General features: G+C 43.6%; 1 protein-coding gene across 4 annotated transcripts in view; it reads right to left on the minus strand.

Moving 5' to 3' along the window:
- The window catches only part of PTPRN2 (protein tyrosine phosphatase receptor type N2), an 809,200-nt gene that overhangs the window by 623,348 nt on the left and 162,827 nt on the right, over positions 1-23,025 (minus strand). The window contains exon 2 of one of the 4 annotated variants that reach the window (XM_035723338.1): positions 17,194-17,318. The exons of the other annotated variants lie outside the window; for them this stretch is intronic. Coding sequence (XP_035579231.1) covers positions 17,194-17,215 — 22 coding nt within the window. The 5' untranslated portion in view covers positions 17,216-17,318. The remainder of the gene's footprint in view (positions 1-17,193; positions 17,319-23,025) is intronic. 4 annotated transcript variants of the gene reach the window in all.

The following is a 23,025-nucleotide window of genomic DNA, read 5'->3' on the forward strand; positions in this document are numbered from 1 at the left end:
TGGAACAAATAATCCTAAAATTTGTGTGGAACCAGAAAAGACCCCGAATAGCCAGAGGAATGTTGAAAAAGAAAAGCTAAGCTGGTGGCATCACAATTCCGGACTTCCAGCTCTATTACAAAGCTGTAATCATCAAGACAGTACGGTACTGGCACAAAAACAGACACACAGATCAATGGAACAGAATAGAGAGCCCAGAAATGGACCCTCAACTCTATGGTCAACTAATCTTCAACAAAGCAGGAAAGAATGTCCAAAGAAAAAAGACAGTCTCTTCAACAAATGGTGTTGGGAAAACTGGACAGCCACATGCCAAAGAATGAAACTGGACCATTTCCTTACACCACACACCAAAATAGACTCAAAATGGATGAAAGACCTAAATGTGAGACAGGAGTCCATCAAAATCCTAGAGGAGAACACAGGCAGCAACCTCTTCGACCTCAGCCACAGCAACTTCTTCCTGGAAACATCGCCAAAGGCAAGGGAAGCAAGGGCAAAAATGAACTATTGGGATTTCATCAAGATAAAAAGCTTCTGCACAGCAAACAGTCAACAGAACCAAAAGATAACGGACACAATGGGAGAAGGTATTTGCAAATGACCTATCAGATAAAGGGCTAGTATCCAAAATCTATAAAGAACTTATCAAACTCAACACCCAAAGAACAAATAATCCAATCAAGAAATGGGCAGAAGACATGAACAGACATTTTTCCAAAGAAGACATCCAAATGGCCAACAGACACATGAAAAAGTGATCCACATCACTCAGCATCAGGGAAATCCAAATCAAAACCTCAATGAGATACCACCTCACACCCGTCAGAATGGCTAAAATTAACAAGTCAGGAAACAACAGATGTTGGTGAGGATGTGGAGAAAGGGCAACCCTCCTTCACTGTTGGTGGGAATGCAAGGTGGTGCAGCCACTCTGGAAAAGAGTATGGGGGGTTCCTCAAAAAGTTGAAAATAAAGCCACCTAAGACCCAGCAATTGCACTACTGGGTATTTACCCCAAAGGGTATGTGCACCCCAATGCTTATAGCAGCAATGTCCACAATAGCCAAATTAGGGAAAGAGCCAAGATGTCCATCGACAGATGAATGGATAAAGATATGGTATATATATACAATGGAATATTATGCAGCCATCAAAAAAACGATATCTTGCCATTTGCAATGACGTGGATAGAACTAGAGGGTATTAGGCTGAGCGAAATAAGTCAATCAGAGAAAGACATGTATCATAGGACCTCACTGATATGAGTAATTTGAGAAACAAGACAGGATCACAGGGGAAGGGAGGGAAAAATGAAACAAGACAAAACCAGAGAGGGAGACAAACCTTAAGGACTCAATCTCAGGAAACAAACTGAGGGTTGCTGGAGTGGTCGGGGGTGGGAGGGATGGGGTGGCTGGGTGATGGACATTGGGGAGGGTATGTGCTACGGTGAGCGCTGTGAATTGTATAAGACTGATAATCACAGACCTGTACCTCTGAAACAAATAATACATTATGTGTTAAAAAGAAGAAGAAGAAGAAGATAGTAGGAAGGGAAAAATGATGGGGGGGGGAATCGGAGGGGCAGACGAACCATGAGAGACGATGGACTCTGAGAAACAAACTGAGGGTTCTAGAGGGGAGGGGGATGGGGGCATGGGTTAGCCTGGTGATGGGTATTAAGGAGGGCACGTTCTGCATGGAGCACTGGGTGTTATATGAAAACAATGAATCATGGAACACTACATCAAAAACTAATGATGTAATGTATGGTGACTAACATAACATAATAAAATAAAATTTAAAAAAAAGGAATGAGCACAAAGGGGTGAGGTCACTAAGAGTGGACTCTGCTGTATGCATATGTCACCTCTTACTCTTTCTCCAGTGTCAGAGCCATCTGACAGGCTCGGCCAGCACAGTGTGGTAAACACCAAAGAACTCAGCAGCAATCCCCAAAACAAGACATTGATAACCAAAACAGCCCTCAAAGAGCTGAAACCTCCAGAAAAGGGGAAAGTACAAGGTTCTTTGGTGGAACCGTGAGACTCTCTACCCTGAATGTCTCCTGAAGATGTCAGGATTTTCAGTGGCTCTTCCAGGATTCTGAAAGACCTGTTAGAAGATCTTCTCCCTGATTTAAGCTGAACCTTATACTCTCCAAACTGAGCCCTCTGCTTTTTTTCCCCTTCTCTTACTAATTCTCACACCCAGCAAGACTTAGAGAAACTCTGTCTGAGTCATGGGCCAGAGATACCTCCCCAACATTTAGAGGCAGGGGTCAGGACTCAACCTGGACCCTGCAGAAACTGATCCTACTAACAAATGCAGCTGAAACCAGCCGGCAGATGTCCTGGAACTGGATCCCCATGACTTCAGCAGGGTCAGCAGCAGGACCCCACTTCACTGCACTCCCTTCAGGTCCGCAATCAGAGCATGGTGCTTGAATCAAGATGGGCCCTGTGGCCCTGACGTCTCAGCCTGTCCCAGCACCTCTGCCTTCCTTCCCAGAGAAACAGCTTGTCATGTCCCAGTTTAAAACGAGGGACAAAACAGGATTCTGCCCAGAAAAGGCCCAAAATGCCACATTACTTGGGCCTCTCACATCCTAGTAGCAATTCATTGCTGGGACTCCAAAAGGTAAATTAGGGAGTGCGATAGAAAGGAACCAAGATGCTGGTCTGAGAGCCCCAAAGCATTGCTTTGGGCCTCAGTTCTGCCGCTTATGCACCATCTCTCAGCATCTCCATGCCTCTGTCTGCTCACAAGCACCCCACTCTTCTCAGGGCTGTTTCATCACCCCCAAGAGAAGAAAAGCCTTTTGAGGCCTTTCAACCAAAAAGATACAAGAAACAAATAGAGAATAAAAGTATAACAATGAAATAAAAGCAACTACATATATATAGACAAAACAGACCAAAACAAAGTGCCTTTTAAAATGCACAAATGGGGGCGCCTGGGTGGCTCAGTTGGTTAAGCGACTGCCTTCGGCTCAGGTCATGATCCTGGAGTCCCAGGATCGAGTCCCACATCGGGCTCCCTGCTCAGCAGGGAGTCTGCTTCTCCCTCTGACCCTCTTCCCTCTCATGTGCTCTCTATCTCTCATTATCTCTCTCTCTCTCTCTCAAATAAATAAAAAAAAATAAAATCTTTAAAAAATAAATAAATAAATAAAATGCACAAATGGGATGGTATCATCTATAAGTAATGAAACACTCGGTGAATGGTGAAGTCATGTGTGCACATGATGGTAATGGGGCAGGAGGTCAGAAGGAGGTCACTTGGGACACTGAACACCAAGACCAAGAAACGCCAAAAAAAAAAAAATTCGCCTTCTCTGATTTTGAGGTGAGGGTAGTTCAGACACTTCAAGGATTCTTTGGTGTGGACATTTAATACATTCCCATGGTCCTAAGGGTAGATTGTCAAACTTACAAATATATTTGTAAATATTTAACCAGATGGGAAAAATATCAGTCATCATGCATAAGCCAACCCAAAACTCACATTACACTCAAAGTGTTCCCCAACATATCAGTCATGCTGGAACAAATCCGCTTTTTCAAAACAAATGTGATAGCAAAATACAGCATGCCCAATACATACTAGGTATTATTATCCTATCAGAAATAGAAGATGTCCCATTACTAGGTGTGTTTACCCCAAACAGCTTTACAGGGGTGGTGGCCGAGGTCTGGCCACCTACCTCCTAAGAAACCAGCTAACTCTGCCACCACACTATTCAGCTCCCAGTGAAAAGCTGGGGCCTGGTGAGTGCCCACCGGTCTATCGCTAGTGCTGGTGCACCAACCATGACTTCTGTTGGTAGAGGCTGATAAACATTTGCTGGAACAACAGAGAACATATATACATTGTATTTGTTTTTTGTTACCATTGCTGTTGTCAAAGTTAACTCTTTCCTCTCATTTTAGGGTTTATTTTTCAATATTATACTGCCTATAATTTGAAAAGTCTAGATTTGTTAGTAAAACCAGTAAACCTCTTAACTCTCCACACCTTTCCTACTCCCCAAAGGAAGGCATTTTCAATGCATTTAATTGAACCTTTTGGTTTTCACCTCCATATCTCTGAATGACACACTTATGTTGCTCCTTCGCAAGTTTTCAGATTTAGGAATTATCTATTGACTTCCTACACTATGGATGATGGGGACTTAACTCTCTATCACACATCAATATATACAATTCTCTCTCTCTCTCTCTCTCTCTCTCTCTCTTCCTCTCTCTCATACACACAAACACATGTTCTCTATAGTCCCATTTAGTTTTATTACAATTTTTATCAGGTTAATATTAGACACTTACAACATTATGACTTTGTATATGCTATTCCCAGCTAGGCCATGTAGTATACTGTGATTAGTGTTCCTTTCTTATACTCCTTTTTGTTTTTCCCAGAGTTATAAATGTCTTATTTGTTTGCTTGGTTTCCTCAGTCTGGTCATTTCACGTTGTCTTGTGTGTGTGTGTGGGTGTGTGTGTGTGTGTGTGTGTGTGTGTGTGTTTGGGGGGGGCACCTATCTTTTGTCATAGGCTTTTTGAAGTGTCTGATGATCCTGGGCTGCCTACTAATATTTAATAAGTTGGCAAGAAGAAGCTGGTTGGGAGCTGTGTGTGCCTGCAGAATTGTTGACAGTGTCAGTACAGGAATCACACTAAGCTATTTCATTGGGCAAAATTTTATCCTTGTTTCCATTTCCTGGAAGCAGAATAAGAAATTACCACGCCGGGGAAGGGAGACAAGAAAGGTCAGGCTTCTAATAATGAATGTGCTGTCAAGCCAGCTATCGCTGTAGGTGCCTGGAGCATGATTACACCATGGAGAAACTGCAGGCACCAAAATGACCACACGCATCAGAATCACCCCACCTAGGGGTAATTATGCATCCCTTTATACCCCAATTAGCCTTCCTTGGCCATCAGTTGGAGCTCCTGTGGCAAAAGGGGCAGAAGTGAGGCAGCTAGTCCTCCAGAACTTTTAGTCCCACCACGGGGCAATATCAAAGGATCACAATGAGGGAAAGATATAGTGGGGGAAGGGGGCATGCCCTGAAGGGATGGGGTTGGGGCATCAGTACCTGCCAGACAAGTATCCAAACTATCTGTAATATTAAAAACCCACTTTGATTGCAACCTATCTGATTAAAAATAAAAACACATCTGCACTGCACCTGTACTGCCTTTCATATCAGGTAGTTAAGTAGAGTAAATAAATCCTTTTTTTTTTTAAAGATTATATTTATTTATTTGAGAGAGAGAGACACAGCAAGAGAGGGAACACAAGCAGGGGGAGTGGGAGAGGGAGAAGCAGGCTTCCCGTGGAGCAGGGAGCCCGATGTGGGTCTCGATCCCAGGACCCTGGGATCATGACCTGAGCCGAAGGCAGACCCTAAACGACTGAGCCACCCAGGCGCCCCTCCCTTTTTCATGTGATAGATGTTTTCATGTAAATACTCCATGAAACAAAGGGCCAGATAGAAAAACATTCTAAAAATATATCTGTTGCTCTGATAGCTGAAACTTAACCCTTAGACATTCTACTTAACAAAGAGTCCCCCCAAATTTCATGAATTTTGCCCAAAGGAAAAAAAAAAGTGATCAATATTTCTCCTGAAGCCAATATCTTGATCACCTTTGGGCCAACTCATCACATTTTTAACAGGAGCATGAACCCGTACACTATTTTATATGGACAGAACAGGCATTTGTAAACAACATTCATGTTTTCCTATTATTTCCATACTTCGGGTGTGTGCAGATTTTTAGTTTTGTTTTTATTTTGGTGTATTGGTGTATGTTTATCAGACATACAGCTCCTCAAAAACCTCAGAGAAAAATTTCTTTATATCACAACAAAATAACAATCATAAAAATCAATGGGATCACTTTATGATCACTCAAGTCAATTTCTCTGAGATTCAAAGCCATCTTGACATAATGTTCCATGGGTCAAGTCAATGCAAATCTAATAAAAACAACAAAACTGCATTAACCTCTGGTCTCTGGTTTCAATTAAGACCAAACTGAAGAATGACTGGAAGTCACTGTCCTTGCAAGCTCCCAGTCTCCCACCATGGGCAACATCTCTCCTGCAGCTGAGACACACCTCATAAGCCACAAGACTCGGCGGCAGTCCCTCCAGCCACAAACACAGGCAGGATGCATTTGCTCACTAACCCTGAATTGTCCCACAGAGTTTCACACCACAAAGTGTCCTTTACACAAAGGTACCATCTGTTCCACACCTGCTATACCAGCCAGGGCAGGTCTCCCAGTGGTGGTCCTGGCTCTGGGTGAGCACTTCAAATACCAATCAATTACCCCCATTCCAATAGCTTCCCTCCCCCAGATCCTGGAAAAATACCCTGATTTAGGATATTCTCCCTTTGAGTAAAAGCTGAGCAGGCAGTAAACCTGGATTCCCTCCAGCTTGCACTTGGATCCTACAGCAGCCTCTGCTGGCCTGAAGGCCCATCATTATGTGGGGTGGCCTCTGTATATGCTGCAAGGTAGGGGATAAAAAGAGAAAGCCAGAAACCTTCCATATGAGAGAGGTGGGGACAGTCAGGAACCAGGATCAGCGTTGCAGTTTGCAGCAATGATCCTATGTGGCCTGGGACTTGTAAGGTTCCGACAGCTCTTCCGAAGCACAACCCAGACAGGCGGAGCCAAGTTCCGACCCCGTGAGGCACAGGAAGCCGTGGACAGGGGACTTCAGTCCTCTTTTGTTGTTTCATCTCTGCTGCTTCCCATCCCTCTGGTGGTGAGAAGTCTTTCATAAACTGGAGCTCCTTTCCTGTTCTGCTACCCCAAGAGAAGCATCTGGACCCTCAGAGAGCAGAGACTGAAGGCAGTGACTGAGAGGGGGCTCACACGGAGACAGGTCAGGGCCCAGGGGTGTCCCCAGGGTACACGTGACACTCAGGGTCCCTGGCACGCCATGTCACAGTTATGACTGCATTCTTCTAAAGAGCCACTGTTATCACAAGTAGGGGGAGAAAAGGCTAGTTTAAAAACGAAGAATACGTTCTTATGGAAAAATTCGTGTTTAGCAAAACACCTTTATATATTTTAATGGAGAAAATTATCTATAAGACATGGCTCGAAGTGGCAGCTGAGAGGCAGATGGTGAGAATGTACAGTGCTTGTATTTATGGAATGGACAGGGATTCTACGTGTGGAGTGAAGGGGTTGTGCACAGCCCAAGAGCTGGCAGGCACCCCTGACGCAAGGATGGACCCAGGACCAAAGAACTAGGGTATGAAACACATCTTGTAGCATGCTCATATCAACCCACAGCTTCAGTAAAGTCAGAGATACTTGGGGAAGAAGGATCCGGTTGGTGTCCAGGAGGGCATGGGGAAAGCACAGCACACAAGGCTAACAGCGAAGGGATGGAGAATAAGGCACGTTGGCACTCACTCTAAAAGCAGTGATTACAGGACCTCAGAAGAATCTGGAGTCCCACCTGTGGAGAGCATCACGACTGCACTTATGTCCTGCAGAACTCAGCAACCAGGAGGCTGCAGGACCCAGGCACCAGGGGCTGACTTGGGTTTTTTGCACCCAGGAGGCATATACCTCAGTGCCAACCTAAATAAAAGCCTCTGTGCATATTTGTTCAGGTGGGAAGGTGCATGCCACAGACCAGACGAGCTGCCCCAGAATGTTAACTGGACTCCTGGAAGTGGATGTGCTCGTGCTATCGAGTCCTGTACTAATGCACCCCACACCCTCCGTTCTGGCGAGTTTGCATCTGTACTGAATTTAAATTAGTGAGAATCTAAATGACACTGTGGAGTACGAACACCACGGAGACAGCACTCGATGTCATGGCACCACTGCAATCCCAGTAGCTTACATGGTAGGGACTCAGTAAATATTTGCTGGAATAAATTAAAACCTTCCCCCAAATTCACAGGATTACATCATGAATCTCCTGAGGCTAACTGGCTTGTGGCCTTGGGTGCATCACTGCAACTCCCTTCCAGGAAAGGAAAGGCTTCATTGGAGATCAGCTGTCGCCCCTGCAGTTCCCACACCCCGTTTTATGATCTGCATGGCAAGGACTAGGTGTCCAGTCTGGTCTAAGGCTGCCCTGGATGAAGGGATGGGCAGGCACAGAGACCATCTGGCCACAGCAAACAAGCGTTTGATGAAGGAGATGCGTGGGGCAAGGAAGCAACAGGTCAGAGAGCAAGCAGCTCCTTCCAGGCGTCTCCAAAGCACAGCAGATGATGGAGGGGGTGTGAATGAAAAGGGCAGACCAGAAGAGAAGGAGCACGAGCGACTGCCAGAGGGCCAGCCGCCATGCACTGGCTGGCTGGGAGGCATGATCTGATCCACTGCAGACATGGGCTCCCTAGGAGCCTGGCCCCACCTGGGTCCCACAGTACCTGAGGGGACATCACTCCGATTACGAGGGCTCAATGCAGAGAAACAAATACACCTTTGACCTCAGAAGAAAGGCAGTGAATTCCTCCCATGTTAAAACAAGACCAAGTAAACTCCTTGCCAAAGTGGGTGCCTGTAAATTAGGTGTCCGTCCACAGCCGTGGGAAAAAAGCCTGTGCCCCTTCCACTCTTTCTAGGACCAAGAGAGGCAGACGGAAGAGGAGGGGAAGGGGGAAGTGTCCGTACTTCCTGCCGCACCTGCTTCCCTCCCTCCGGCCCACCCAGACACCGGAGGGAACCGAGGAACCGGCACTCCACCAGGCAGCAGAGCAGCCTGCACATCTGCTGCCCACCCCCACACCCTCCGGCCATGCAGCCCGGCACCCTCCACCCCGGCCCCACCCATCTCCTTCAGGGCATCTGCAGTGTTCCCATACAGTGGCTACCCCAAAACACATGTGGGAGGGAGACCCAAAAGAGCAGATGCGGGAGCTGGGCGAACGGCTGAGCAGAGCGTGAAGGAGCTTCTGTGCGCTGTGGCTGGAGTTCTGGGGCATGCTTAGAACCAAATACTGCGATGGGCCGGCTGGAGTCCTGGGAGCAGGCTGCCACTCAGTGCACCTGTCCGCACCACAGGCACCGGAACCTAAGCTGCCAGCGACTGCTCCGGGGCACACACACAACCAGCAGGATCGGGGTGGGGTGCGGTTTGCAGGCCAGACAGAAGCCCGGGAAGCTTCAGGGTGCGGACACATTGCACAAAAATCAGTGATCAACCGGCCCCCCAGCAGCTCCCTGCCTCCCGTGTTCATGAGTCTACAAGTTGTCTCTAGCCCTGGGGCTTGGGGTAACCACCCCTCTTGACCTCTGGGCCGTCCCGCTGCAGGGCCCTCCATCATCATAGAAACCGGCCATACAGAGCTCCCTCGATCTCCACACGTGAGGACAGCACCTCAGAGGGTGGCTGTAGACCAGAGTTGCACCCAGACAGCTTGAGCTACCCTGAGCTACTCATTGCGTATCTCCACACTGAGCAAGGCTCCACACAGCCCGGGCTTCCTTCACACCTGCACCTGTCCAGCCCTGCAGCTGGCTTGGAAGGCAGCCATCCCTCAACAGCAGTAGCAGGTTTGCAAGACCACAGGTAATCTGCCCACTGGGGGCAGACTTCTGAGGACAGTAGAAAATGAGCGCAGGAAATGCAGAATATTCAAGATGACACCTGGAGTCACAGGGCCTGGCAGGGGACACACTCAGTGGGGCCCGGTGACCCCCGGCCAATCATGCAGGCTCCCAAGGCCCTGCCTGTGCCAGGCTGGGTATCTGAGGCGGGGCCAGCTTCCCCTGACGTTCTTTATGATCTGGGTTTTCAAGCATTAATGACCTGCTGAAAGACTCAGGTGTCCAGAGAAACCTCAGTTAGCTAAGGGTGAGTGCTCGGTGGGCCCACGCAGCTGTCCCAAACCACCACAGAAGTTAAGAGCAGGGGCTTCTGCTCACACTTTCCTACTGCTAGCTTCCTGTCCACAGGAAGGCTCCACATGTGTGCAGGTGTAGTCATGTGCATGTGTGTGCAAGCTCATTCCCTTTTGCCTCAGAGATAACTGGAACCGGGGCCACAGGCAGGCCTCATGCTATCACTGAAGATCTGTCTTATTAATTCCATTTTACCAATGAGGAGGCAAGGCACACCGGCTCTTCACTTTAAGGCTTCTCATGACCTTCAAATAAATTGTCACAAGCTCTAAGTACACGGCTTTACCCTCTCGCAAGAGAGGGATAACATGTGCGGGGGGCGATAACTGATAGGGCGCTCCTTATCAGGCATGTCCAGTTGGATCAATGCGGTCATTAGGACTCATTAGACTGTCTCATTCATGCTCTCCCCTCCCCTCGCTCTTCACACATTTTTGCTCATGAATGACAAGCCACTCAAGACTATTTAAGACCATTTTACCTACGATTCTTCTATCAGATTAACCAAATAAATCAATTCCTCCCTAATGGCTTTGTTGCCTTTGCAATTCCTCAAAATCCATTCTTAAAACCTGAGTATCTCAGTACCTTATAATGGCATCATTGATTTTCTTTTTCTTTCTTTTTTGTGGTATAATACCCGTAACATAAAATTTACCACCTTAGCCACTTTTAAGTGTACAGTTCACTCGTATTAAACATGTTCACACTGAGCAACCATCGCCACCAACCATCCCCATAACTCTTCTCAGCCTCATAAACTGAAACACTGCACCTATTAAATACTAACTCCCCATTCTCCCCCTGACCCAAGCCCTAGCAATGCCATTCTACTTTCTGTCTTTATGACTTTGACTTCTCTAGGTCTCTCATAGAAGCAAAATCATACAGAATTTGTTTTTTTCTGACTGACTTATTTCACTGAGCATAATGTCAAGGTTTATCCATGTTGTAGCAGGTGTCAGGATTTCATTCCTTTTTAAGACTAAAAAACATTCTCTTGTATGGATAGACCACATTTGGCTTATCCATTCACCTGTCAGTGGACACTTGGGTTTCTTCCACATTTCAGCTACTGTGAATAATGCTGCCGTAAACATAGAGGTACAAGTATTTCTTCAAGATTCTGCTTTCGATTCTCTGGAGTATGTACCCAGAAGTGAAATTGGTACATATGGTAATTCTAGGTCTAACTTTTTGAGGAAGGTCCATACTATTTTCCACAGCAGCTGCACCACTATACATTCCCCCCAACAGTGCAGAAGGGGTTCAGTGTGCCAACACTTGTTGTTTCCTGTTTCTTTGAGAGTAGCCACCCTAATGGGTGTGATGTGGTATCTCAGTGCAGTTTTGATTTGCATTTTCTAATAATTAGTGGTGTTGGGTTATCTTTGCATGTGCTTCTTGGCCTTTTGTCTATCTTCTTTATAGAAATGTGTATTCAAGTCCTTTACCCACTTTTGAATTGGGTTGTTGTGTTGCTGTTGTTGAGTTCTAGGAGTTTTTTATATATTCTGGATATTAACCCCTCATCATCTAGGGTTTTCAAATATTTTCTCCCATTCTGTAGGTTGCCTTTTTATACTCTTTTGATAGTGTCTTTTAATGCAGAATTTTTGAAAATTTTCATGAAGCATAATTTGTCTATTTTTTCTTTTGTTACGTATGCCTTTGGTGTCATATCCAAGAAATCACTGCCAAATCCAATGTCATGGAGATTCTGTCCTGTATTTCTTCCAAGAGTTTCATTGTTATAGGCTTTACATTTAGGTCTTAGTTCCATTCGGAATTAATTTTTGTATGTGGGGCTAAGCAAGGGGTCCAGCTTCATTCTTTTGCATGTGGATATTTAGTTTTCAGATTTCATCTGTTGAAAAGACTGTCCTTTCCCCCAGTGAATGTTCTTGGCACCCTTGTCAAATATTATTTGACACTACATATGAGGGTTTATTTTGGGGCTCCCTATTCTTTTCCATTGGTCTATATTATATGTCTACTTTATGCCAATATTACAACGGTTTTGATTACTGCAAACTTTTGAAATCAGCCAGTAGGAGTCCTCAAATTTTAGTCCTTTTTTTCAAGATTGTTTAGCTATTCGGAGTACCTTGACATTTCATACTAATTTTAGGTTAAATGTTTCTATATCTGCAAAAAGTGTCGTTGGGATTTTGATAGGAATTACACTGAATCTGTAGATCCCTTTGGGTAATTGACATTTTAATATTGTCTCCAATTCATGAACATGAGATATATTTTCATTTATTTTTCTCCTTTAATTTCTTTCAGCAATGTTTTCTGGTTTTCATTGTACAAGTCTTCACCTCCTTGATTCAGTTAATTCCTAAGTATTTTATTCTTTCTGATGCTATTGTAAATGGAATTGCTTTTTAAATTTCCTTTTCAGATTGTTGTTCATCGCTTATGTATAGAAATGAAACTAACTTTTGTGTGTTTTTGTATCCTGCTACTTTGCTGAATTCATTTATTAGATCTAACAGCCTTTTATTTTTTAAGTCTTTAGCACTTGCTACATATAAGATCATATCATCAGCAAACAGATAATTTTACTTCTTCTTTTATTTCTCTTTCTTGCTTAACTGCTTTAGTACTATAGTGGATAGAAGTGATAAAAGTAGGCGTCCTTGCCTTGCTCCTAATATTAAAGGAAAAGCTTTCAGACTTTCACCACTGAGTGTTATGGTTGCTGTGGATTTTTCTCTATGGCTTATATTATTATGTAGAGGTAGATGACTTTGAACGACATGGGGGTTAGGGGCACCAACTCCCCACACAGTTGAAAATCCAAGTAAAAGTATTGATTCACCCAAAAACTTTACTAATAGCCTACTGTTGACCAGAAGCCTTACTGATAACATAAACAATTGACACATATTTTGTATGTTACATTATACACTGTATTCTTACAATAAAGTAAGCTAGAGAAAAGAAAATGTTATTAAGAAAATCATAAGAGAAGATATGTTTTCAGTACTATACCATATTTGTCCAAAATATCTGCATGTAAGTGGACCCAGGCAGTTCAAACCTGTGTTGTTCAATGGTCAACTGTATTTTGTTGAGTGTTTTTATCATGAAATGTTGAATTTTGTCAAATGCTTTTTCCGTATCAACTGTGAGGACCATGTGATTTTTTTTCCTTCATTCTGTTGATGTGGTGGAATATACTGATCGAGTTTCCTATGTTGAACCATCGTTGCCTTCCAGGAATAAATCCCGGTAAATGCTGTAGAATTCAGTTTGCCAGCATTTTGTTGAGAATTTTTGCATAAAGGTTCATAAGGGATACTGGTTTATAGCTTTCTTTCTCTGTAGTATCTTTGGCTCTGGTATTAGGATTATGATGGCCTCACAGAAAGAGTAAGTTAGGAAGTATTCCCTCCTCTTCAGTGTTTTTTTTGAAAAGTTTGAGAAGTACTGGCATTAGTGTTTCTTTAAATGCTTGGTAGACTTCACCACTGAAGCTGTCAGGTCCAGGGCTTTTCTATATTGGGAAATTTTTGACTACTGATTCAACCTCCTTACTACTTAAGTCTATTCAGATTTTTCTATTTCTTTGAGATTTAGTCTTGGTAGGTTTTGTGTTTGTAGTAATTTGTCCATTTCATCTAGGTTATCCAGTATCTTGGCATATAATTGCTCATAGTATTGTCTTGATCCTTTTCATTTCTGTAGAATCACAAACCTACTTTCATTTCTGACTTTGGTAATTTGAGTCTTCTCTCTTTTTTTCTTAGTCCATCTGGCTAAAGGTTCAATTTTGTTGATCTTTTTAAAGAATAAACTTTTGATTTCACTGATCTTCTCCACTGTTTTTCTATTCTGTTTCACTTACCTCTGTTCTAATCTTTGCTATTTCCTTCCTTCTGCTAGCTTTAAGTTTAGTTTGTTCACCTTTTTCTAGTTCCCTAAGTTATAAAGTTAGGTTGTTGATTTGGGATCTTTCTTGTTTTTTAATGTAACAATTTATAGCTGTAAATTTCCCCAGTACTTTCACTCTGTCCCATAAGTTTTGGTAAGTTGTGGTTTTGTTTTCATTCCTAAGTATTTTCTAATTTCCCTTGTGATTTCCTCTTTGATCCATTGGTTGTTTAAAAATGTATTGCTTAATTTCCACAATATTGTCAATTTTCCAGTTTTTGTTATTGATTGGCTTCATCCTCTTGTGGTTCGAGAAGATACTTTGTATAATCCCTATCTTTTAAAATCTGTTGAGGGGCGACTGGGTGGCTCAGTCGTTAAGTGTCTGCCTTCGGCTCAGGTCATGATCCCAGGGTCCTGGGATTGAGCCCCACATCAGGCTCCCTGCTCAGCGGGGAGCCTGCTTCTCCCTCTCCCTCTGCCTACTTGTGTTCTCTATCTCTATGTCAAATAAATAAATAAAATCTTTAAAAAAAATAATAAAATCTGTTGAGACTTAACTTGTGGTCTAACATATGGTATATCCTGGAAAATGTCCCATATACACTTAAGAAGAAAGTGTGTGTGGCTGTTGAGTGGAGTGTTCTATGAATGTCTATTAGATCTAGTTGGTTTATAGTGTGTTTAAGCCCTCTGTTTCCTTATCTATCTTCTGTCTGGTGGTTCAACCCATTACTGTGAGTGGGGTGTTGAAGTTTCTAACAATTATTGCTGAACTGTTTCTCCCTTCAATCCTGTCAGCCTTTGCTTCATATATTTTGATGGTCTGTCATTAGGTGCATGTTTATAATTGTTGTATCTTCTTGCTTTATTGAACCTTTTATCAATATACAATGTCCTTCCTTGTCTCTTATAAACTTTTTTATTTAAAGCCTAATTTTTCTGAAGTTAACATAGGCACCCTTGCTCTCTTTTTGTTTACTACATGCATGGAATATCATTTTGCACCCTTTCTCTTTCAACTTGTTTGTGTCTTTGGATTCAAGTGAGTCTCTTGTAGACATCATATAGTTGGATCATGTTTTATCCATTCTGCCATTCTCTGTCTTTTGATAGGAGAGTTTAATACATTTACATTTAAAGCAATTACTGATAAGAAGGGACTTCCTTCTGTCATTATGCTATTTGTCTTCTATGTGACCTATAGCTTTTTTGTCCCTCATTTCTCACATTCCTGTCTTTTTTAGTTGATTTTTTTATAGTGAAATATTTAAATCTCTTCTTAATTTCCTTTTGTGTATATTCTATAGCTAGCTTCTTTGTGGTACCATGGAGATTACATTTAACATCCTAAAATTATAGCATTCTAATCTGAATTTATAGTAGCTTAACTTCAACAGCCTTTGTCCCTTTCTGTCTCCTACTGGGATTCCCACAATGGGTATGTTGGTCTGCTTAACGGTATCCTACTTACCCCTAGGCTCTGTTCACTCATTCTCAAGTGTTTTTCCTTCCGTTCCTCAGATTCAATGATTTTCGTGTCCTGTCTTCAGGCTCACTGATTCTTTCTTCTGCCTGCTCAGATCTGCCTTTGAATCCCTACAGTAAAATTTTTGTTGCAGTTATTGTACTTTCCAGCTCCAGAATTTCTTTTCATGTTTTCTATCTCTTTAATGAAAGTTCCATTTTGTTCACACATCATTTTCCTGACTTTTTTCTTCATCTTCCTTTAATTCTCTAAGCATCTTTAATTAAGACAGTTGCTTTAAATTCTTTATCTAATAGATCTACCATTGGGACTTTTTCTGGGACAGTTTCTGTTGACTGATCTTTTTTCCTTTGAATGGGCCATACTCCCCTGTTTCTTTGTATGTCTTGTGATTTTTGTTGTTGTTGTTGCTGTTTTTGAACACTAGACATATGAATCTAATAATGTGGTAATTCTGGAAATCATGTCCTCCTTCCCCATGATTTGCTGGGTTTTGTTATTTTGTTGTTGTTGTTGTTGTTGTTGTTATAGTGTTTGGGTTTTTTACTGTGGTAGGCTCTCTCTGTGCCAAGGATCAGCCTGAGGTATATTTTCCCCATATATGTAGTTGTTTTTGAATGTTCTAGGCTTCAATACCTGTCTCCCGAAAGGTGAAAAGTGACAAATGAAGGGAGTAACGGTGGGGTACTGGACCTTTAAATCCATGTAAGTCACTTGAGCCAGAGGGGGAGGGACTTAGAACAACAGAGGGAGGTGCAACAGCAATGGTCACTCACCTCTTTGTCTGTATAATTGTGATCAGAAGGAGCAATCAGTCATTAGAACACAGATCCCCAGTACTTGAAAGACAGGGTCCTTTGTATGCACCCTGGTTTGCACAAGCCATGTGCAAATGTTTCCAGAACATGCTCACAGCTGCCTACCGGGGGTAGCTGCTCCTGGGCTAAATTGAAATTTAGCTGAAACTGACCAAAATTAATCCTGATTTACTCTCCAAGCCTTCCCCTGGAAGTTCAAGGCTTCAGTAGACTCCAGAGTTCCGAAACAGTTACTCAGACAGATTCTTACCAGTGCAGCTGCTGTCCAGTTGGGAGACAGCTTCCTGGTGCTTCTTTCTCTGTCATCTTCCTAGAATCCTCCTGTTTTTTTAGAAAACTTATCCCCTCAACTGAAACTTGGACTTCTCCAAGGATTCTCGGACTTGAGTTACTACTAAATAGCCCCAGACAATTTTTGTATGTAATTAGAGATTATGTGATTTAGTTTTCTGTGGATAGATATTAGTGATTCCCAACCACTCATTTCATAATAACTATAATATTCCTTTACTTGACCTGAACTACTACTCCCTCTGCGTGACTATGAGGGCCAACAGAGAATAACAATGGGCCTGAACTTCCCAGGTACTGGTGTCTCTGTAATGACACTTTGCAAATACGGCTGTTGGAAAATTAGTTGGAATTTTCACATCTTATAATTGCAGATATAATTATGGTACAGGGTCCTTCCTGAGATAATAATTAATTATCCTTCACAAGAGGGCTAAAATAGGGTCCTCAGGTGCCTGCCTGCCATTAGTGCCATCTCCTGACACCCCTTCCTACCTCATGGCCAAATTCAGGTTGGCTGAAAAACTGTGCAAAACAAAAGATAAAATTCCATTCTAAGGCTTCATGCACAGTGGACTGATGATCTAGCCTCCAGACTGACAGGTCAGCCAGCAGTGTGGTTGACTGTATCTCAAACTGTGCATGGGGTAGAGCATACCAGAGTTCCCATCCTTCCTCCTGTAAGTTTCAAGTTATTGAGCAAGAGTATGATTCAGAGTGCAGGTTGTTCATCGACCTCCAAATCCCTTTCCCATCCGACTATCTCTACAGTTATTGCAAAGAGGCAGAAAACCAGATGCTCCTCTTGCAACCCAATTACCTTGTTGTGGTCTCCATCCCATCAGGCTTCCCAGGAGGTTATCATGACGGATGCCTTTTTCATTTCAATCCACTTCAACCCTCCAAGTGTATTCAGCATGTGCAGCACTAGCGCCAAGGTGCCAGCTGAAGCGGAAAGATAATTACAGGTGGGAAGAGGGAACTTACCCCTTCCACCCTACATCTCTGCCAATCAAGCAGACAGGCACACATGTGGACTCTCTGTTATCCAGAGGACTACATGCATCATGCACGGGGCTGCTGGAGAGATGAAATACAGGACATGTTCACATTCCATTTGTAAAAGTGTGTGCAAGGGGAAATGTTCCTTTCCATCCAATTACAGTATACCACTAGTATCGTCTCTTGATGGCTGCAGATTCTAGGTTAATTTCAAGGCTTGCAGTAATTGAAGAGAGAATGGGCAGTCCTGCACAAACAAGAAACAAGCAAACTTGAGGGTTTTCTGAAGACCCAGCATTTAAGTGGATTATCCATGGTTCTCCCCTCTAGGTCCCAGAATGGGGGCTTCAGTTCTTCACCAGCCAGACGCGAGGGGTGTATTAAGACATGGGGGCTGCTGCCTCTTCCTGGGGCCATGCACAGCTTCTGACTTGAAAGAAAAGTCAGATTTCCCCACTCCTATCTTTCCAAGGCCCGCATGGCCTCATACTCAGTGTCGAGGGATGCCAGGGAGACTCCAGGGCTGGCCCAGCAGCCTCATCTGCAACTTCTCTTTCCTTCCAAAATGCATGACTCCATGTGCATCTACTTTAAAATACTCTCCGAGATTAGCTCCCATCACAACAGGATGGATGTGGAAACCTTGTCAGGACATTATTTCTGCTCCCCAGAGAACTCCACTGGTTTTGCCTATTCCTGTCACTTAAGAGTGACTGCACAGACTTTCAAAAAAAAATAACAAATAAAAGAGATGCTTTTGGACCAAGACTAAATGAGCATTTTTTCCCCACTCAAATGTAAAGCTGAGTTTTTCTGGGTGCAGGGCCAGAAGGCAAAGAGCTAGTGAGTGAGAAAAGGTGCAAGTCTGGGGTCCAGATCCAAAGGTAGCTGGGGGAGAAGCAAGAAGGTAAAGTGACATCCCAAAATAGATCAGGAGCTAAATCTCAGCTCAAGAGATAGCGCCTGTGTTAGTTTTCTGGGTGCCGTAACAAAGTCCCATGCACTAGGGCTTAGAACAATAGAAAGTTATTTCTCCCAGTCCTAGAGGCTAGAAGTCCCAACCAAGGTGTCAGCAGGGCTGCTCTCTGGTGAGGCCTCTCTCCCTGGTGTAGAATTAGCTGTCTCTACCTGTATCCTCACATCATTATCCCTCTGTGTCTGTCTCTGTGTCCTAAGTTCACCTTTCCAGAAGGACATCAGTCTCGTTTGGATTAGGGTCCACCTTACTGACCTCATCTTAATGGACTACATTTGCATCGACCTTATTCCCAGATAAGGCCACCTTCTGAGGTACTGGGGGTTAGGACTTCAATATGTAAAATTTGGGGGGGAGACACAATTTAGCCAATAAAAGCGCATGACCCAAAAAAGGTCAAGAGCAGTCAAAGTTGTTTGCTAGACACATTTTTTCCTTAACACCACTCCTGATTTCATGCATCTCCATCAAATATGTGGTGCCCTCCAGATTTCCTGCTACTGTGTCCCCCACAAGTTTGCCATGTCCCAGAATGTTCTACGTGAGCCCCTCCCAAGGCAGCCAGGATGGGCATTCTGCCCCTTTCTGGCAAGGCTGTTCAGAACCTCTCCCATTAAAGCATCGTGATGCCTTCATGTTGTACATGCAGGAGGCAAAGCAGGGCAAAACACACATCCAGGCACATACCGGGGACAGACCTGCCCTAGCAAAGCTTCAAACATCAGAACTTTGGTGGACAGAGCCTCCCAAGCAAACCAAATGAAACAGCCTTTTATATGTTAAAGAAACAAATTACACAAAAATGCCTATGAGGGAATTTCCTTTTTTGTACAAATTTTAAAAACAGTAATTCCAGGGTATGACCAAGAACAGTACTTCTCCTTCCTGGTTGTACATGAGAATGGATAGCAACATGCAGACTGATTCAGTTCTCCTGGGCAGCACTTTTGAGAACCTATGGCCATAGTAAGCACCTATTAAACTCAAACTCCTGAGAGTACGAGAATTTATTCACCACAGAGAGATTCACTACTTAGATGGACTAACTAGGGTGACAGCAGTGGGCAATGTGAATAGGCCAGGAATCACACCCGAAAGTGCCACAGAACTGAGATGTCTTTTGGATTCCTCAGAGTTCTGAAATTCTGATTCTAGGACAATACCCTTTGAAAAAAATGAACAATAATTGAAAGGGAGCAAATGGATCTTTGCCTTGCCTCTTAGGTTAACATAAAAATTCAACCAATCAATGTAATACAATTTGAAACGCAGGTTAAAAGTCACAAGTGCACTGTGACTTCATGTTTGTGAATACTCATACATCCACCCAAGAAGAGAAATACTGACAAGACACACATGAAAACAGGCACAAAATACGGGGGTGGAAAGCCCACAGTGACCTACATCTTGTTGATTATGTGAACCCTCTAAATCTTCCATAATGACAGGTACCACTGTGACAATAAGAAAAATTAATTTTATAAAAACCACTTAATTCATTTTTTTAAGATTTTATTTATTTATTTGAGAGAGAGAAAGAGAGAGAGAGAGCATGAGAGGGGGGAGGGTCCGAGGGAGAAGCAGACTCCCCGCTGAGCAGGGAGCCCGATGCGGGACTCGATCCCGGGACCCCAGGATCATGACCCGAGCCGAAGGCAGTCGCTTAACCGACTGAGCCACCCAGGCGCCCAAAACCACTTAATTTAGAGTGCACTTTCCCCCCAAAGATTTTAAATGTCAATTTTACTCACTATAAATGTGATGTCCTGATGCTAGGGTAGGAAGAGTAGTAGATATTGAACAACACAATGAAAGAAAAAACAGGAGTTTCTGCAAGGCCGTTCAAGGTGAATCACCAAAGGAGCATTCAAGATGCGGAGTGTGCTGTGAGCCAGAGGTGCAAACACAAGTCACCACTGGGAGGTATTTTAGCCCATGAGTGTGATGACAGCCCAACAACAGGCCCGAGGACACAACACAATCCGTAACCTTCTTTTTCACAAGGAAGAGGGTGCCCCTCCTGCATCTGCAGGGATGGGGCCCACCTTGGTCGGTTTTCTCTGGAACGGGAGACGGGCCCGAGGTTTTGGATGGAGACATCTCCAAGCCCACCACAAGGACAGGAGCTCCCAGGGGACCCCAGCTCAAGGCTCTTGGTTAGGCGGCATTCCCTAAATCGAGTTTCTGCTGTGGGTCACTGGACAGCCCACTCCTGCCCTGACACATCTAAGGAGGCCTGTCTCAAGCAGGCCATCAGCACCTCGGCTCCCACCACCAGGAAACTGTGCCTCTCTCTGCCCCAAAGAGGGCACTGGGAACCCTCTCAGCTGGGGGCACATGCACCCCACATTCCCCTCCCAGCAATGCAGATGCTGGGACCCAAGGCTAGACATGGCCACAGAGCTTGCACTGCCGAAAATAAGCCCTCAAAATCCTTCATTTTGGCTATAAACCAGGGTTTGACCCAGAAGGACTGAAGTCTTAAATGCCTGAAACAAGCCTGCCTCTCCAGAACAGGCCTCTGGAGGAAACACCTTCTCACCATATGCCTGCCTACCTGAGACACAAAATGAGCTGCGGGCATACCTCCTAATTGGCAGGTAGCAAACAACAAATTTCAAGAGTTTTTTCTAATGAATGGTATTTTATGTACACAATTCTCCCTGCTGCAAAATATGATTTATCTAGTTCTATGGCATCCACTATTTTCTGAATGTACTCAGAATGTATTTTTCTGACCTCAACCAAATTTGTGTTCTTTTCAGTCTTAAAAAAAAAAAAAAAAAAAAAGTCAAGCTCATCTGACTATGGAGGCTCTGCTCAGGAAACCCAGAACCTTCCCAATTGTGAGGCAGAAACGCTGTGTGCCGCGGCCATAGATGAGACTCACCCCATAAAACTGGGATCCAAGAGGTACATCTATCACATGGAGGAAGAGCCTGTATACACCTGAAGCATACCTGAGGGACCATCACCTTCTGCAGTGACCCCCGTGGCAGCTCCTTGACACCACGTGCTGTGTGAGCGCGGGCTCCCTCTCCCAGGGCCTGCGTTGTCCACACACCTTTAAAAGGTCACGGCTGAGGGGCGCCTGGTGGCTCAGTCGTTAAGCGTCTGCCTTTGGTTCAGGTCATGATCTCAGGGTCCTGGGATCAAGCCCCGCATCGGGCTCCCTGCTCTGCGGGAAGCCTGCTTCTCCCTCTCCCACTCCCCCTGCGGTGTTCCCTCTCTCGCTGTGTCTCTGTCAAATAAATAAATAAAAATCTTTAAAAATAAATAAATAAATAAATAAAAGGTCACTGCTGAACTAACAGCTGCCTACTTCCTAACCTCTGTTTCCATGCATAGCTTCTGTACTCGAACCACATTCTTGATTTTTTGTTTGCCTTTTAGGTTTCTTTCACCTGGTATCAAACAGTGGACAGCAAAGTTTCAGAAACACACAGACAAGTGACTTTAAGCAAATCATTTGGCTTTCCACAACTATGCAATGGAGAAAATGCTACAAGCACAAAACGGACAACACTGGTCCTGGCCCACAGTTAATACTCAGCTACTGGCTCTGGAAAGAAAACAAGTGCACATCCTAGGCCACAGAGTAAGCTCAACCCTCTGGGTCCCGGGCCCATAGTAAGACCAAAGACCCCTGAGAGTCCAGGCACAGTGCCACCATGACCCTGACCTGGAAGCCTGTGCTCATGGCTCAAAAAAACCCTTGATCCTGAAATGTCATATTGCTAAGTGAAATGGAAAATGAATTTGCAACGCATTTATTTGGAAACAAACCTTCAAGAGCGTGAAAGCAAGAAGATGTCTCCCACAACATTTAACAGCTAGCGTCCTTAAGGGGCATGTGTGCATGCTCCCTAAAGCTCCTCCTTGTTTTAGAAGTCAAATAGGAAAGAAACATGCATAGACAGAATGACAAAGGCACTAACGTGGTGAGATTTTAATCGTTAAGTTACACTGACATCTGGTGGTCTTTTGTATCAGAAAGGAAATACTCGGTTCTGTAATCAAAACACATCTTTACGGTTTCTTTGGGATTGAAAGCAAACACCACCAGAGGCAGCATAAAATATTAATAAAATAATGAAAAAATTAATAAGAACATATTTAAGCATATTTTTAATTTTAATAAACCAAAAGAATAAAGCACAATTTTCTTCTTCCTAGGCCACACCTTGTTAAAGGAGCTTAGATTAGAAGAGCTCCCTCTATAGTGGGATGTTTCAAATAGAATTTTAAAAAGAAGAGATCAGTCCTTGAGGGCATGAGCCCACAGGCCTCTCTCCTGTGAAAGCTGTTCATTAGCATCTTACAGGAAGCTCTTCTATTCTTTTGGAGTGAAATTGGGAGAAAGTAGATATTCATTACTTATTTCTGCAAAATGATATTTATTACTAAGTATGTCAAAATTAAATTAATAAAATGGGTAATTCAACAGGCTCAGAAAAAGCCCAAATGATAAGAAAAGGTAAGTGCATAATAGAAATGTTTCCCCTGTGTTTGCAGAACTACACTTGAACATATGACCACCTCTTTTCAGTTTGAGTATGGTGATAAAATAAAGATGGGGGAAGAAGGGGGTCAGATCAAAATTTCAGATTCTGCTCAAAGGTCAAATATGTTTAGTTTAAGATTTTATTTTTAAGTAATCTCTACACCCAACAT

This window comes from Zalophus californianus, chromosome 12 (assembly GCF_009762305.2).
Source record: "Zalophus californianus isolate mZalCal1 chromosome 12, mZalCal1.pri.v2, whole genome shotgun sequence".
Taxonomy (NCBI): domain Eukaryota; kingdom Metazoa; phylum Chordata; class Mammalia; order Carnivora; family Otariidae; genus Zalophus; species Zalophus californianus.